This window comes from Parambassis ranga, chromosome 3, assembly GCF_900634625.1.
Source record: "Parambassis ranga chromosome 3, fParRan2.1, whole genome shotgun sequence".
NCBI classification, from domain to species: domain Eukaryota; kingdom Metazoa; phylum Chordata; class Actinopteri; family Ambassidae; genus Parambassis; species Parambassis ranga.
In genome coordinates this window covers 2,990,030-3,003,190 of record NC_041024.1, presented here as the reverse complement: position 1 = coordinate 3,003,190, position 13,161 = coordinate 2,990,030, and the positions used below count along the sequence as shown (strand labels likewise).

Below are 13,161 nucleotides of genomic sequence, written 5' to 3'. Positions count from 1 at the left end.
GTGGCTGTTGCTGTTTTATAACCATGAAAACGTGGAGAAAATTGGATTTTACAAAGCTAGAGAAAGCTTCAAGTAGGTCAGTGTTATGGCGATGCCAAAATCTGTGTCTATAAAAGCAGAGAGCTGGAATCAAAGGGCTTTGAGTATTAAACTGGCAGCGATGATAAAGACGGAGCAGTCGCACTGAGGCACCACCTAAGCCTCCCGCTGAGCCAATGAAAACCCTGAGAGCTTCACGCTGAAAGATATTTTTTCAACAAAAGTCTGTCACAAAATGGGTGCATGGTTCCGGCTGTACTGAATCAAATGTTAATGTATTCAGAGCTCAAACATGATCTGTAACATCTGCCAGAGCTGCAGCGTCATCACGTGTTGGTCACATGGTCAGGAGAGGCCGGGTCAAGTCCCATCAGGCTCGTGAGTTCACTTCATATTCACACTCTGCTTAAAAAACAAAAACAATCATTGTTTGGGTCTTAGTTACCATGGTTACAACACCTCTTCAACAACAGGAAGTTCTGTATAAATAGAAATCTACCTCTTTGGACCTCCTGTTCCACAGATGGGCGCTCTGGAGATAGTCCAGATTATATAATCCTGTTAAATTTCATCATGTCTTCCTCCAGTCAGGTAATATAATCTATTGTTACATGCACGCACTAATTTTCCACTTATTTTGTGAAATTGTTGTGTTAATTTCTATGCAAATATACACAATGTTTTTGTTAAAGTGCTTCACGACTGCTCCAACCATCACTTCCATCTGGTTTTCCACTCATGGGTGGGGTTTGGCATTAAAATATAATTAGTTAAGGATAAAATATGGAAATATTTCACTTTGTTGTGTCACTGCAGACAGAAAACACAGTTGAAATGCATTAGTTTGAAATTTAATTATTGTGCATATCGACTAATTTACACTAATGGAGGAGACTGTTCTAAAACAGTTTAAAACAAAAGCTATAGCATGAGCTAAATTAGCTTAGCTGTAAGACTGAGATGAGGGACTTTATGCTTCTTTAAATACAGTTATGATGCATAGTCAATATCTCACAGCGCCCTCTAGGTGACGTGCATCCACTTTGATCATCCTAATGTTTAATATTTAAAGTGAAACTCAGCTCCGGCTCATTTCCAGAACTTTCAGGGGCACTCTGAGCTTCAGACAGGCCGAACTCAGCCAGTGCAAACTGCGGGCCGATTATCCGGAGCGCTCATGCTGCACACGTCCCCACGGCCCAGCTGCAGAATCGATGCTGTGTGTGTGGTGGTGGGGGCTGGTGAAAGGGCGGGGCTGCCACATCTCAAAATCAGTAGAAAGGCAATTTCTATTGATCAGCCTAAATCAGTGGAGACAGATGCAACCCATTCACAACTCCGGCAATCTATGGATCCTCCGCTGGGCTCTGACCTACATTACGATGACAAGTAAACACAACTTCAGAGGACACCGCCTTCCGTCTCTTCTTCCTGCTGCCTGCTCTCTCTCTCCCTCCCCATTTGTTGTCCCTGTCTCACCTGCCACCGCTGCCCCCCCCCCCCCCCCCCCCCCCCCCCCCCCCACACACACACCTCCTCACCCAGTGTGGAAAACACATGTTTGTGCTAACAAGATTAATTTAAAAGTAGCTGTAAATGAGCGTCTTGTTTTTGGTATTTTGTCGCTGTCAGGCGTTATTTCCAGCTCTGATTGTTTACGCTGAAGACGATTAGTCTTGTGAATAGCTGCATATTTTAGACTTGACCGTGCTTCTTCCCAATTTTACAGCAGCATCATTGCTCCTGCATTTAGGGGATAATCAGCATTTGTCCTGGAGCACAGAAAGACATGTCTCTTTTTTGTGTGTGTGTTTCATTTTTCAACACTTTGTCCGGGAAGAAGAAGAAGTGATACCCAGACTGCTCTCACCCACACACACACATGGATGTACGAGGTCAGTGGCACGAGGCTCTGTGAGCTGATTTCACACTCTTCCAGTAATGGGAATTAGCACAAGAGTAACTGACTGCAGCCCCGAGTGAGTGAAGAGTCATTGGATTCCAATTTGAATGAGATGCGTTAACAGCTGTTGACTTCACTTGTACTAGAGTGTCTGACATATATGTGAGTGCACACACACACACACATTCTCTTTGTAGTTTTTAAAAAGGCTTAGCTCGACAGTTTTTTGCACACAGAAGAAATTGTTCACACCTTTTAGTTAATTTACCCTCAGACTCCATTTGGGCATAATAATAATATGAGAATATATTAGAATACTGTAAACATTACGGATAAGAGGAAACACAAATTACACCTTTTACTACAGACAGCGTGCCGCCCAAAAAGTTGAGCCGCTCTGGAGCTCAGCGTGTGAGGCGCCGGCGTCCCCCGCCCCCCCCCCCCCCCGATATTGTTTGTTATCATCGTACAAGCAGCTTAACCAGCTGAGGGCTGCAGCGTGCCGGCTGCTCTGTAACAGCACCTGTGTCTCCGCTCTGACCACCTGTGATGGGATCTCACACACACACACACCATTTCCATACACACCTCTGCGCATATCATGCAAACCTGAAGACAGCAGGAAAATGTTTTACCTCACCATGACTGCTGTGTGCGGCTGTGACAGCCCACCTGTCTGAATTGACCATTTTGTGATTAGATGTTGATCAGGGATCATTTGTGACATTGGTAAGCAACCTCTGCACATGTGCACTGCTCTCACTTACATTGATTCTGCTGCTGTCAGTCAAGAACTAAACTTCAGCTCCTACCTTTCCCCTATCTTCCTCCCAATTGAACTTCTTGTAGCTGAATCATGTGGATGTTTTATCATGGAGGTCTGTGAGGACTGACTCACTGTAGATACTCTACACTTGTGCTGATGTGAGGTTCATTTGTGGGGCATATCCTGCTGAACAAAACATGCAGTTGAGCTCATTTTCTGCAATAATCCAGCAGCTGAAGAATGCCTTTTTGTTGAAGGAGCTGCTACCTCTCCAGCGTGGCTCACAAAAAAACTTCCTTCCTGCCAAGCTTCTCACCAAATGACTTACAACCTGTTTTCATCCTGCTGAGAACCGTTTGTTAAACTTCCCTCAGTCACCTCCGGAGTATAATAGCACTCATCTCACTCCACTAGATACTGTCATCATCCACATTTCTTCCCATCATGCCCGGCTCCTTCGCTGTCTTGCAGAGCAGCGGCGCTGACCTCAATCATAACAACCATCCTCACCAGCCCATCACAGTTTGACTCTCTGACCTCCTGCAATTGCCTTGAGAGCAAATTAGTCGTGCGACACCGACACAAGCAGAGAAAATCCTGACATCTGTGCTCGTTGTGTCGCGACTCTTGTTTGCTGACTTGATGCTGCCTCCGCTTCAGGAAGCTGACACCGTTAAAACCGCGTCCTCCTCCACCTTCAGATGAAAATGATCAAATAATAAAATGTCATCCTGGCCTTTCTAGATATTTCCCAAATGGTATTTTTGTGCAGCGGGTCATTTTATGAGATCGGGGTTCTTCAGTTATTTTTTAGCTGTGTGACCTCTGGAAGGGCAGAACATCATCACAGACACAGACGAAGGTGTCGGCTGTATCTGTGCTTCTGACCCAATGATCACCGCCGTCTTCAAACTGAAACAAATGCTGCGAAACTACTAATCCATCACAAGTTATTTCACCTCACCGAGTAACACAAAAGCATCCCGGCTCTGATCTTCCAGCACAGTTTGGTTCTCCTCCACCTCCTGCTGCTCTTCAAGCAGTACAGCACACATGATTGGCAGTTTGCAGCTCACCACCGGGGAGCGATGCGATAACAAGCTGGGAGGATAACAGTCCTGCCTCCAGTGCTCCACAACTTTGTATTCGTTTGACCTGAAAACATTCCTCTGAGAGACGACGCTGACCGACTGCTGCTTTTTTACCTCCGTCTGCCGTCCACAACACGTTTGTTGTTTTCTGATGGTTTTCAGGAGACGCAGCTGTGATGCTGCGATGATGCCAAAAAGCAGACAAAGAGGCGAATTCAGCCACAGTTTGGAAGACATCTGCGTATTTCGTGAGGCTAATAAAGAACAGAGACGAGATTCAGGCTTTAAAGGAAGAGGACTGAGAAGTTCCTGTCGGCTCGTGTGGCATCAGTGTCACCATGACAACCATAAAATCCTTGGCGCTGAGACGTTTCTACCGTTAGACCCTCAATTCAGACACAAAAAAAGCAGTTAAACAAGAAACAAAGACAAAATTCTGAGTGGAGAATTACTTTTACAGGTATAAAAAAAAAGTTTATTCTTGTTTAAAAATCACTTAAAGACCAAAAACAACCAAACAAGATCAGCTTTATTGATGAGTTTTTGATGAGTTCATGTCCAAGTTTTAGAACCAAAAATAAAAGAGCTTAACTATTAATCAGGGTAATTCAGTTCAAATCAGTCAATGTATCCTGACATTTTAGAGACAAACCAGTGGAAAATGTCCTGCAAAAGTTTCCTGCCTGTCCTGACCTCTTCACCCAGCAGCCTGGGTGTCCACTCACCTTCGTCCATAACGTGTATCAATAAGTTCTCAGAGAGGGAAAACAGTCGTCAGGAAGCGTGCGGCACGATAATTCTAACATGTGATGATAAAGTCACAGTTGTATGAAACATAGACACTTCCAATCAGTCACATCGCACCGTTTTCTCACATCAGAGGAACCCTGTCGTTTCTCCACCTGCCCAGCGACTCCTTATATCGAACTGCGACAGCTTTAATTTAGCATCACTGTCAGGATTAGTATTGTAAATCAACGTATGTATTAACGCTTGTCGATCTGCAGCACGACATATTGTTGTACGTGGGCTTTGCTCAGCAGACAGACGGATTCCGGTCCTGATTGTTTTTGTCACGGCGCCGCTCGCTTGCTGTGGTTGAGCGTCTTGCATACATTACAGCTGATGAGTACTCAGTGGATAAAGTGGGATCCGGGGAGATTCTGGTACTTTGATGTATTTTTTATGCGGTTGGTACGCGGCCTCTCGGAGCTGTGCTGTTTTTATTTTTGTCAGAGTGTCAGTCAGTCCAGAGCTGCTCTGTCTTTATTCTTGGACTCTCCTGTCCTGAGTTTATCTCAGCGGAGCTTTTATTTTGTCAGGATGGTGCCTGTCACTGCACAGACCGGCTGCAGGTTTTCTTGGCTTCTGAAAAGACTGTTGACTTCCTGAAGGCTGAGATATTTTTAAGCCTTGGGTGCAAAAACTGGACAGTTATTTAGAAGGACACATTCCTGCTCCTAAAACTCTGTTAATGTGCAAACTGCTTGTTTCCTTTTATCCACCTCTCTGTTCTGTGTGAACGGTATGAAGTCAGAATGGCATTATTCTTTTTTAGCCTTTATTTGACAGTGGTATGTGGCAGGAAGCAATTGGAAGAGACATAGGCAGCAATTGCTGCAGGTATTTTTTCACCTGGTGAGCTATGTGAGCGTTTCAGAGCAGCAGCAGGCCTGAGCTGTATGAAAGAACCAGCTGGTCGCCCCACTGGCCCTGACTCTCTTTGAGGGTGCGTCACACCAGCTTTATTTAATATTTGTGGTCTAAAAAACGCATAAAAATCTGCCTCCGCACCATCTTGTCTTTCTCGTTTGTGCCGCACTCACGTTGATGCTCTCATTATCTGTGTTTGTCTGAGACACAAGCAGAAAACACACTCTGCATGAATGCAACACATGAATTTAACTTGTGTGTTTATCAGCTGCAATGCTGGTTTTGACCACCAGGGGCAGCAATAAGCACAACACTCCTGATTAAATTGTAAACTATTAAATGAAGAAGAAATGCTGCTATGATATGAAATTGGAAAATGAATACAAATGTATTAATTTCTTGTTTTCGCCAGAACAGGAAGTGAAGCTCGTTTAACTCCTCTGGTTTCAGTGACAGCAGCATATTGAACTGTCTCTGCAGACTTCCTCTCATTGTCTCTCCATCTCCTCTACACTCTGTCAAACAGACGTTAGTTCGAGGGAAGTGGGATAAATAAACGCCAACTTTATGGCTTTAAATGTAAAAATCAATAGATCACAAAGAAAAGTGACCTCTGTCTATAACAAAGCGAGCAGCTCCAATAGGATCATGTCATTCTGTGTAAGTCTGCAGAAGTGTGAGTCTCAGCGGTGTTTGTCACAGATCGATACACAGTGTTGCTTGGGTTTTTGTTGACAGCTGGTTATGATGACTGAATGGCTGTTATTATCATCATTATGTTGTCAGTGTTAAGCAGTCAGCTTAGTTTTAGAGCCACAGTACTCTTGTAGGGTCAGCACAGTGTGGAACTTTAAAATTCTCCACAAAGGGACGAAATGAATGTTAAAACCAACCAAACAACAGCAGATATTGATTCAAATTCCTGTCTCGTCTGAGTCTTTCATCGGGCCCTGACTCTTTCAGGGTCCTTGGTCACTCTGGAAAAGAAAGCTCCGCTGATCACCGCTGCACACCGGGCACACATGCTGTTAGGAGATCTTTGATATAATTGGGGGCCCGGTCGTGTAGGGCTATGGATGTGAGCCGGTGCATGGGGGTCAGAAGCAGAGTATTATCTCATCTTCTTGATCCTGGCAGGAAAGTTTTGAACCATTTCAAGGTGAGGAAGAGAAGCTTATTTTAAACTGGTCCCCCCCCAGAACCTGACGGAGCTTCCTAAACCTGACGGAGCTGTTTTGCCTGGGAGTAAAATGAGTGTAGTAGAAATGCTGCGTTAATAGAAACATGAACTTAATCCACTCAGCTTTCTGATTTTGACAAATCAGCAATAACGCTGCATTAAAAAGTGATTTCCTCTCTGGATCCATTTGTCATGCAGTGTGCAGAACCCACCTGTCTGGTATCATAAATATACCGCTCATAAAAAATAAAGTAATTTTGTTTTCCAGCGCTGCTTTTTATAGATCCATGTCGACACTATCAGGACTCTCAGGAAGTTCCTGCATAATTTTATGACACTTTCTGATTGAATTACTTCACCTTTTTACAATATCTGTGTAGTGATTAATTAGCGGTTAAAACAGAGGTGGGGGGGATCTCACTCATATAAATAGATGCAAACCTTTACCTTAAAGTAAAGTCACATATATAACCATCAGGACAGGGTTCATATAATCGGTGTTGTCGGGCTCGGCGGCTGCCATCTCTCCTGCGTACAGAGTATTGAGGTCACATTCAAAGTGGAGATTGATGTCAAATCTGTTTCTGGATGAATCAGCCGCCGTGTAACCGCTTTCAAAGTGCTACTACTTTGACTCAGATGTCAGATTATTTTCAAAGACAGAATTCTGCTCCGTTCTCACCTGGAGGATCATAACATGGTTGGCTTTTCAAGAGGAGCATGATCATCACGGTCAAGTGGTCGTGTATCCCCACAGTGGCAACACACGCAGTGCTCATCACAAACACCAGGACCTGACTGACGGCGCAGGTGAAGAGGTCACTCATTCCTCAAAGGGAGATTAAATCTTGCCATCTAGATTGCATTTCAGCGTTCTCAAGGCCTCATCTCATTCTGCCACCAATAAGACCGGACGTTTGACAAATCAAAGTAATCCAAGAAAACCAGACCAGATTCCCCTCAGAACTCTGTGTGTCAAGTTGCAAAGGATTGCACGAGGAGAAGGAGGAGATGTTTGAATGTGGAACTCAGCTGGGAAACATGACAGGCTTCACAGAGCAAATGAAAGTGATCTGTTGTGGGGCTATCAGAGCAGGACTGACAGAGGCAGGCTCGCTGCAGCTCCGACGTCCCGCTTCAAACAGATACCATCAGCCAGATACGGCAGATTGACAGCAGATGCCTTGATGGACTGAGGGAAGTTGTTGAGCAGCAGAAGGTGAAGAAAAGCAGCACACTGATAACACTGTGATTAAGTAGAGTACACACACACACACACACAATGAAAGCCCCAAATATGCCAGTTTTACACAGCAAACAATGCAGCATACGCCCACCTTCAAGTACTGTATAGGGAACAGAAAAAGCTACACTCACCCACACAGCGGCTCTGTGCACATGATCTAAATACATGATCTGTCTCTTTCTCACACTGCTCCCTCCTCTCACTCTCTCTCTCACACACAAACACACACACAGTGCACAGTCTAAGCAGGAAGAGAAGCATCTACTAACTAAGCAGAAGCCAAAGTCAAGGAGGCAAACAACAAACACTCAGTGACACAAAACGGAAGAAGAGAAAGGACTCACCCAGAACAGGAGGTTGAAGAAGACCATCCCATATCGCAGGGCCATCATGCAACCCTCGGCCATCCTGCAGCGCCGCAGTTCTAGGAGGAATATGAAGGAGAGGTCCAGGTAAAACACCACATACTTCTTCCCCTGGGCGTAGCGCCCCTTGGACGTCTGCGGCCCCTTTGTTGTGTGGAAGCCGAACGCAAAGGGTGGCCGCTTATACTCAAACTCCCCACTGAAGCGGTGGAACCCAGAAGTGAACGGCGGCGTGTCGGGCTTGCTGTCCAGAGACGGACTGCGCCGGTACGGAGTCTCGTCTGTGCTTGAGCGTCTCATTATGGGAGTCTTTAATAGTCACTCTTGTGTACTTCAGGTCTGTGTAAAGTCCACAGCAAAGGGAGCGGGAGGGTCTGCGAGAGAGTTCAGTAAAAGCTACACCTCAAAATAAATGTGACCTCTAACAAACCCTGCAACTACTCATCTGAGTTCATCTGTGCTGCCCTCTCTTAATCTGACAGTGCCACTAGGTTCATCAGAATTCTCTGCATAATCCTGCTGTATAACTCTTTATTTAGGACATAATCCCAACATACACATGTGAACACCTCTGTGTCCCTTCTTGTAATCCCCCAGACGCAGGTGTCATGCTCTGTGCGATAAGCTGGTTTGCAGTTTCATCCTGCAACGGTTCAGTCAGGTAAACGAGCGCAGAGCCCGACCTCTCCAGCTGCTCGGGGCTGGCACAACGATCTGAAAATGTCCTACCTGGTCTCATGAGAGATTCCTTGAGCAGGTGCTCCTGGACGCAAAGTAACGGCTCCCTAATCAACTTCTTTGACTCAGTAAGAGATCACACATCCAGTGAGAATGAAACGCTTCGCTGTGCTGTGGCTGTTGATGTGCTTTTGCTGACATGCAGGGAAAAAAGGAACAGGCAGGCAGATGAGAGGGAAGGATGGAGTTATGAATGTGAGAGGAGAGGAGCGTGAAAAGATGAATGATGGTGAGCGGACCGGTCTTTGGCTTCTTGGATTAGTATCCCTGTGGAATTACTGCCTTCCCTAATATCCCCCCTTGCTAATTTTAGCGTCTGCCCTAACTTGTCCCTTCTGTCTCTGAAAAGTGTCTAGGGGTTACTCTGTGCCTGATCGCCACACACCTCGCTTCACACCTTCTCCAACTCCCTCTTATTCTCCTCCCGAGCCCCTCTCTGCTCTCTCCCCCCTCTGTGCTGACGGTGGTTAATTAATTTCCAGACTCTCATCAGAGGCAAAGTGTGCAGTGTCCCCTCCTCTCGTCTCTCCCTCCTCTTCTTCTCTAGGTGGGTAAAGAGATCAAGGTGTCCAGCGGGGTCATGGCCAAGCAGCGAAAACAAAAAAGAAGGAGCAAGAAGGAGAGACAGGCAGGGAGAGAAGAGAAAGACAGTTTCCTCAGAGAAGCAAAAGAAAGACTGCAGTGTTTGGAGCGGTAGTCCAGCCTCGCTGCCTTCAGCTCCCTCCCTCTTCTCATAAGCTCCTCTCCCTCTCTCTCTCTCTCTCTCTCTCTCCCTCTCTCTCTGTATGTCTCCCCTCCCCTTCCTTTCCTCCCTTCTCTCACAAGCTCCGATGCTCTCCCTTCCACGCACACAATCTCCAACACCTCATCCCTCCTCGGTATAACTGTCCCCTAAACCTGGCAGCGCAAAGAGCCGGAGCAGTCATTCATATTCTGGCCACACCCTACGAGGGTGCACGACCAATCAGAGTCTCTCACCTCCATCCTCCCTCGTGCACACGCCAATCATCCCTTACCATCTAGCAGATGACACGTTCACACAAACACTCTATGTGCACACACACGAGAACCTGGTGTGTTGCTCACATAGCAGTGCTGCACTCCTCCTCCTCACCCTCCTCCTCCTCTCCCCTCATCCTCCTGCCTGGAACTCATTCCACATGCAGAGGTTGTTCTTGCGCACAACCCAGGCTGCTCTCTGCACGCTTGGCTTCCGTCATGTTTCCCCCTCTCCCGCTCTTTCCCGATGGACCCGAGCTTGGGGCATATAAAATATATGCGCAGCCACACAGAGCACAGATTTTTCACACTGCAAACAACTCACCCTAAAAGTGTGTCTCTGTATGGACACACTGCCGCTGACATTCACACAAAATAACTGCATGCTCCCTGCAACCCGGCAGCCATCTGGGTCACCGGCTTTATGAGCCCACAGGGACGTTTCAAAGCTTCAGAGGTACTGACTTTATTCATGGCTGCAGCAAGTATTTAATGGATTTCTGTTTGGTCTCCTGTGTGTATTTTTTTGGGGACAGCAGAGGCAATGGCAGCCTCACTGTGGCTGACTTTGCTGAGGGGAGCATGCACTAATGGAGTTTTCTATTATTACTGAACATAAAGCTGCAAATGAGGATGGACTGTGCGAAACAGTTCGTCCACACGTTATGATGGAGACGGCCACAGCTTGTTTTGATGGAAAAGGATCAAGATTAACTAGAATTTTATGGAGATATTGATATGACTGGTCAGAGAACTGACCAAAAAATGCTTTGTTTGTGAGATAAGAAGATGATATCTTGATAAGTTCTTGAAGTCCTGCTTTCTGTATGTAAGGGTGTGGATTCAGTCTCACTTTCTGTTCAGTGAATTTGTCATTACTGCTTCTTTTCAGCCGTAAAGTGTGTGTGTGTGTGTGTGTGAGTGACACTGGGTTTGTTGGTATGAACGTCTAACAGTAGCTAGCTTTAGCTAACGAGTATTGACAATGACTACTAAGTGATACAAAGGAGGTCATGTTTATGCTGCCACTGGATGTAGTGATGAATTTTTTAGAGTCAACAACCAGGGAAAGATTGTCTACTGTCAGATTTTGTCTTTGTCCCCCCTAATGCTAGTGTTTTGTAGCGAGCGCTGTGTAAACGAGCAGCTTCCTCTGTGTTTGACCTTCCCTTCTACAAGACCAGGTGTACAGACTGTACAACTCAATCAGCTGTTACAGCGCTGAGTGGCAGTGGACTGGTAAGGAAAGGGGGTCACAGGGGGTGCTCGGCTGTCAGCTGTCAGGATGATTAGATGCCCTGATCAGACAGTCTGTACACCTGGTCTCGTAAGAGGGGAAGTTAAACACAGAGGGAGCAACCTCGGCCTCGTTAGCATTTAGCATTACCACCCGTTCACACGGGTCACAGAAAGTCATTCCAGCTAGAGTAGGATTGAGCCCAGACAGCCTTTAAGCTGGATGCGTTCACACCTATTTTCAAATCTGGCTAGCACACACTTGTGTCCGCACTCAATCCGGCTTCATCCAGCATGTTTGCGGTCCTCCAAACCACTAGGTGGCGCCTCGTAATATACAGAGTCTGTTCACGCCGCGGTAGGACCGCGTCATGCGGTTTTTTGTCCCATGTCGCGCCCCGTGAACCGGAAGTAGCATGTCGCTAGCCGGATTCGCTCGCCACATTTGCGTTCACACCTGAGCCACATTTGAGCCAATCCGGCTAGATCCACCCACGAGAGGTGGATCTAGCTGGTGGATCTAGATCCACCCACGAGAGGTGGATCTAGCCGGATTGAAATCAAACTGGATACAGCAGGATTCGACATCTGGATTGATCTAGATGCGGCCGAATCCTGCTTAAGCCAAATTTTTTTCCCCAGTGTGAACGGGTTATAACAGGAGGTGTGCCATCTTTAAATTACCCCAGCTCCTGAACATCAGCAGTCTCCTTTTGTTCACGACAAGCTTCTCTGCCTTTTTCTTGGCTACACAAGTTTTACTTTAACTTTTACTATTACACAAGAGGGCACATAGCTGCTTTTCAGGCACCTCACAAAGTTGTTTGCCTTTAATTGACAAACAGTGGAGAGACTGGGAGACATGGGGCAAGGGGAACTGAATGCACCCTCACCTTAATAAGATATATTAAGAAAGTTAACATATTAGCGTAACAACAGAACGTATTGACAAACAACAGCAGCTGTCAATAAACTTCTATAAGAAGATGGTAAATCTCCATAAATATAAACACAGACCCCTTCCCCTTATGTTGTATACAATATGCATAAGGTATCGGCTCTGTTTGGTCCCAGTGTGTAGAGAAAACACGCCATGTTTATACAGAACTTTACTTATATGTCAGTTATCCTTCTAATTGGCGCCTGGCTGTCACTGGCATGAAATATAGAGAGTGAGGTGCAGCAGGAGACTCGTTAAGTGTCTGTAACCGGATTGTCATTAACATACTGTGACACCACAAAGCAAAACACCTCACTGTCATTCATGACCTAACACACTCACAGTCACACACACACACAGTAGAATGAGTGGTGCTGCTCCGGGGGTGGCTGTGGCTTTGAAGCTGTCAGCGTGCTCTGATACACAGATGGAAGATGGGGGAAGAAATTAAGATTTTGGCTGCAGCCGGTAAACATGATGAACATAATCTGATTAAATGTATCTCTGAAGGTTTATCGTGTCGAGCCCACATTCATTTGTGGACTTCTGTAATGTCAAATAAACACATAGACAAGTGCGCTGAGCTGCGCTCTGGTCTCTGTGCGGCTGTAAAGGGCTGGCAGGCTGGCTCCAGTCGCCTTGTTTAGAGCTGGAATATGAGTCTCTTATGAGTATCTCCACTAAATGACAAAACAGGCAACAAGCATAGCTGCAGCGCAGCAGTGTGAGCGTATGAAATGGAGAATGGCTTTCCACAGATTACTCAGAGACGTTTGCCTGGTAGAGTTCTGGCTTATGCAACCACAAAAACATCTTTCACACTTTGGGACTTTTCACGCCTCTTTGGAGGCTCATCTTTAGGATTGTGTTATTGTGACCAACCAATGTGTGTCGCATTATGTCCTTTATGAGGACATAGAGCGCATGGACTGTATCTTCATGGTCAAATTGTAAACCAAAGCCCCCCTCGAAGTAATGGTGATATGATTTTTCCAGTCTGCACCA

General features: G+C 46.0%; 1 protein-coding gene across 5 annotated transcripts in view; it reads right to left on the bottom strand.

Moving 5' to 3' along the window:
* Positions 1 to 13,161, bottom strand: part of tspan4a (tetraspanin 4a) — a 145,853-nt gene that overhangs the window by 103,421 nt on the left and 29,271 nt on the right. For 3 of the 5 annotated variants that reach the window (XM_028401897.1, XM_028401895.1, XM_028401898.1), the window contains one exon: positions 8,223 to 8,302. In XM_028401897.1, the coding sequence (XP_028257698.1) occupies positions 8,223 to 8,285 (63 nt within the window). In that variant the 5' untranslated portion in view covers positions 8,286 to 8,302. Of the gene's footprint in view, positions 1 to 8,222; positions 8,544 to 8,972; positions 9,634 to 13,161 lie in introns of those variants that run through there. The other 2 variants (XM_028401896.1, XM_028401893.1) reach the window with 2 other exon arrangements.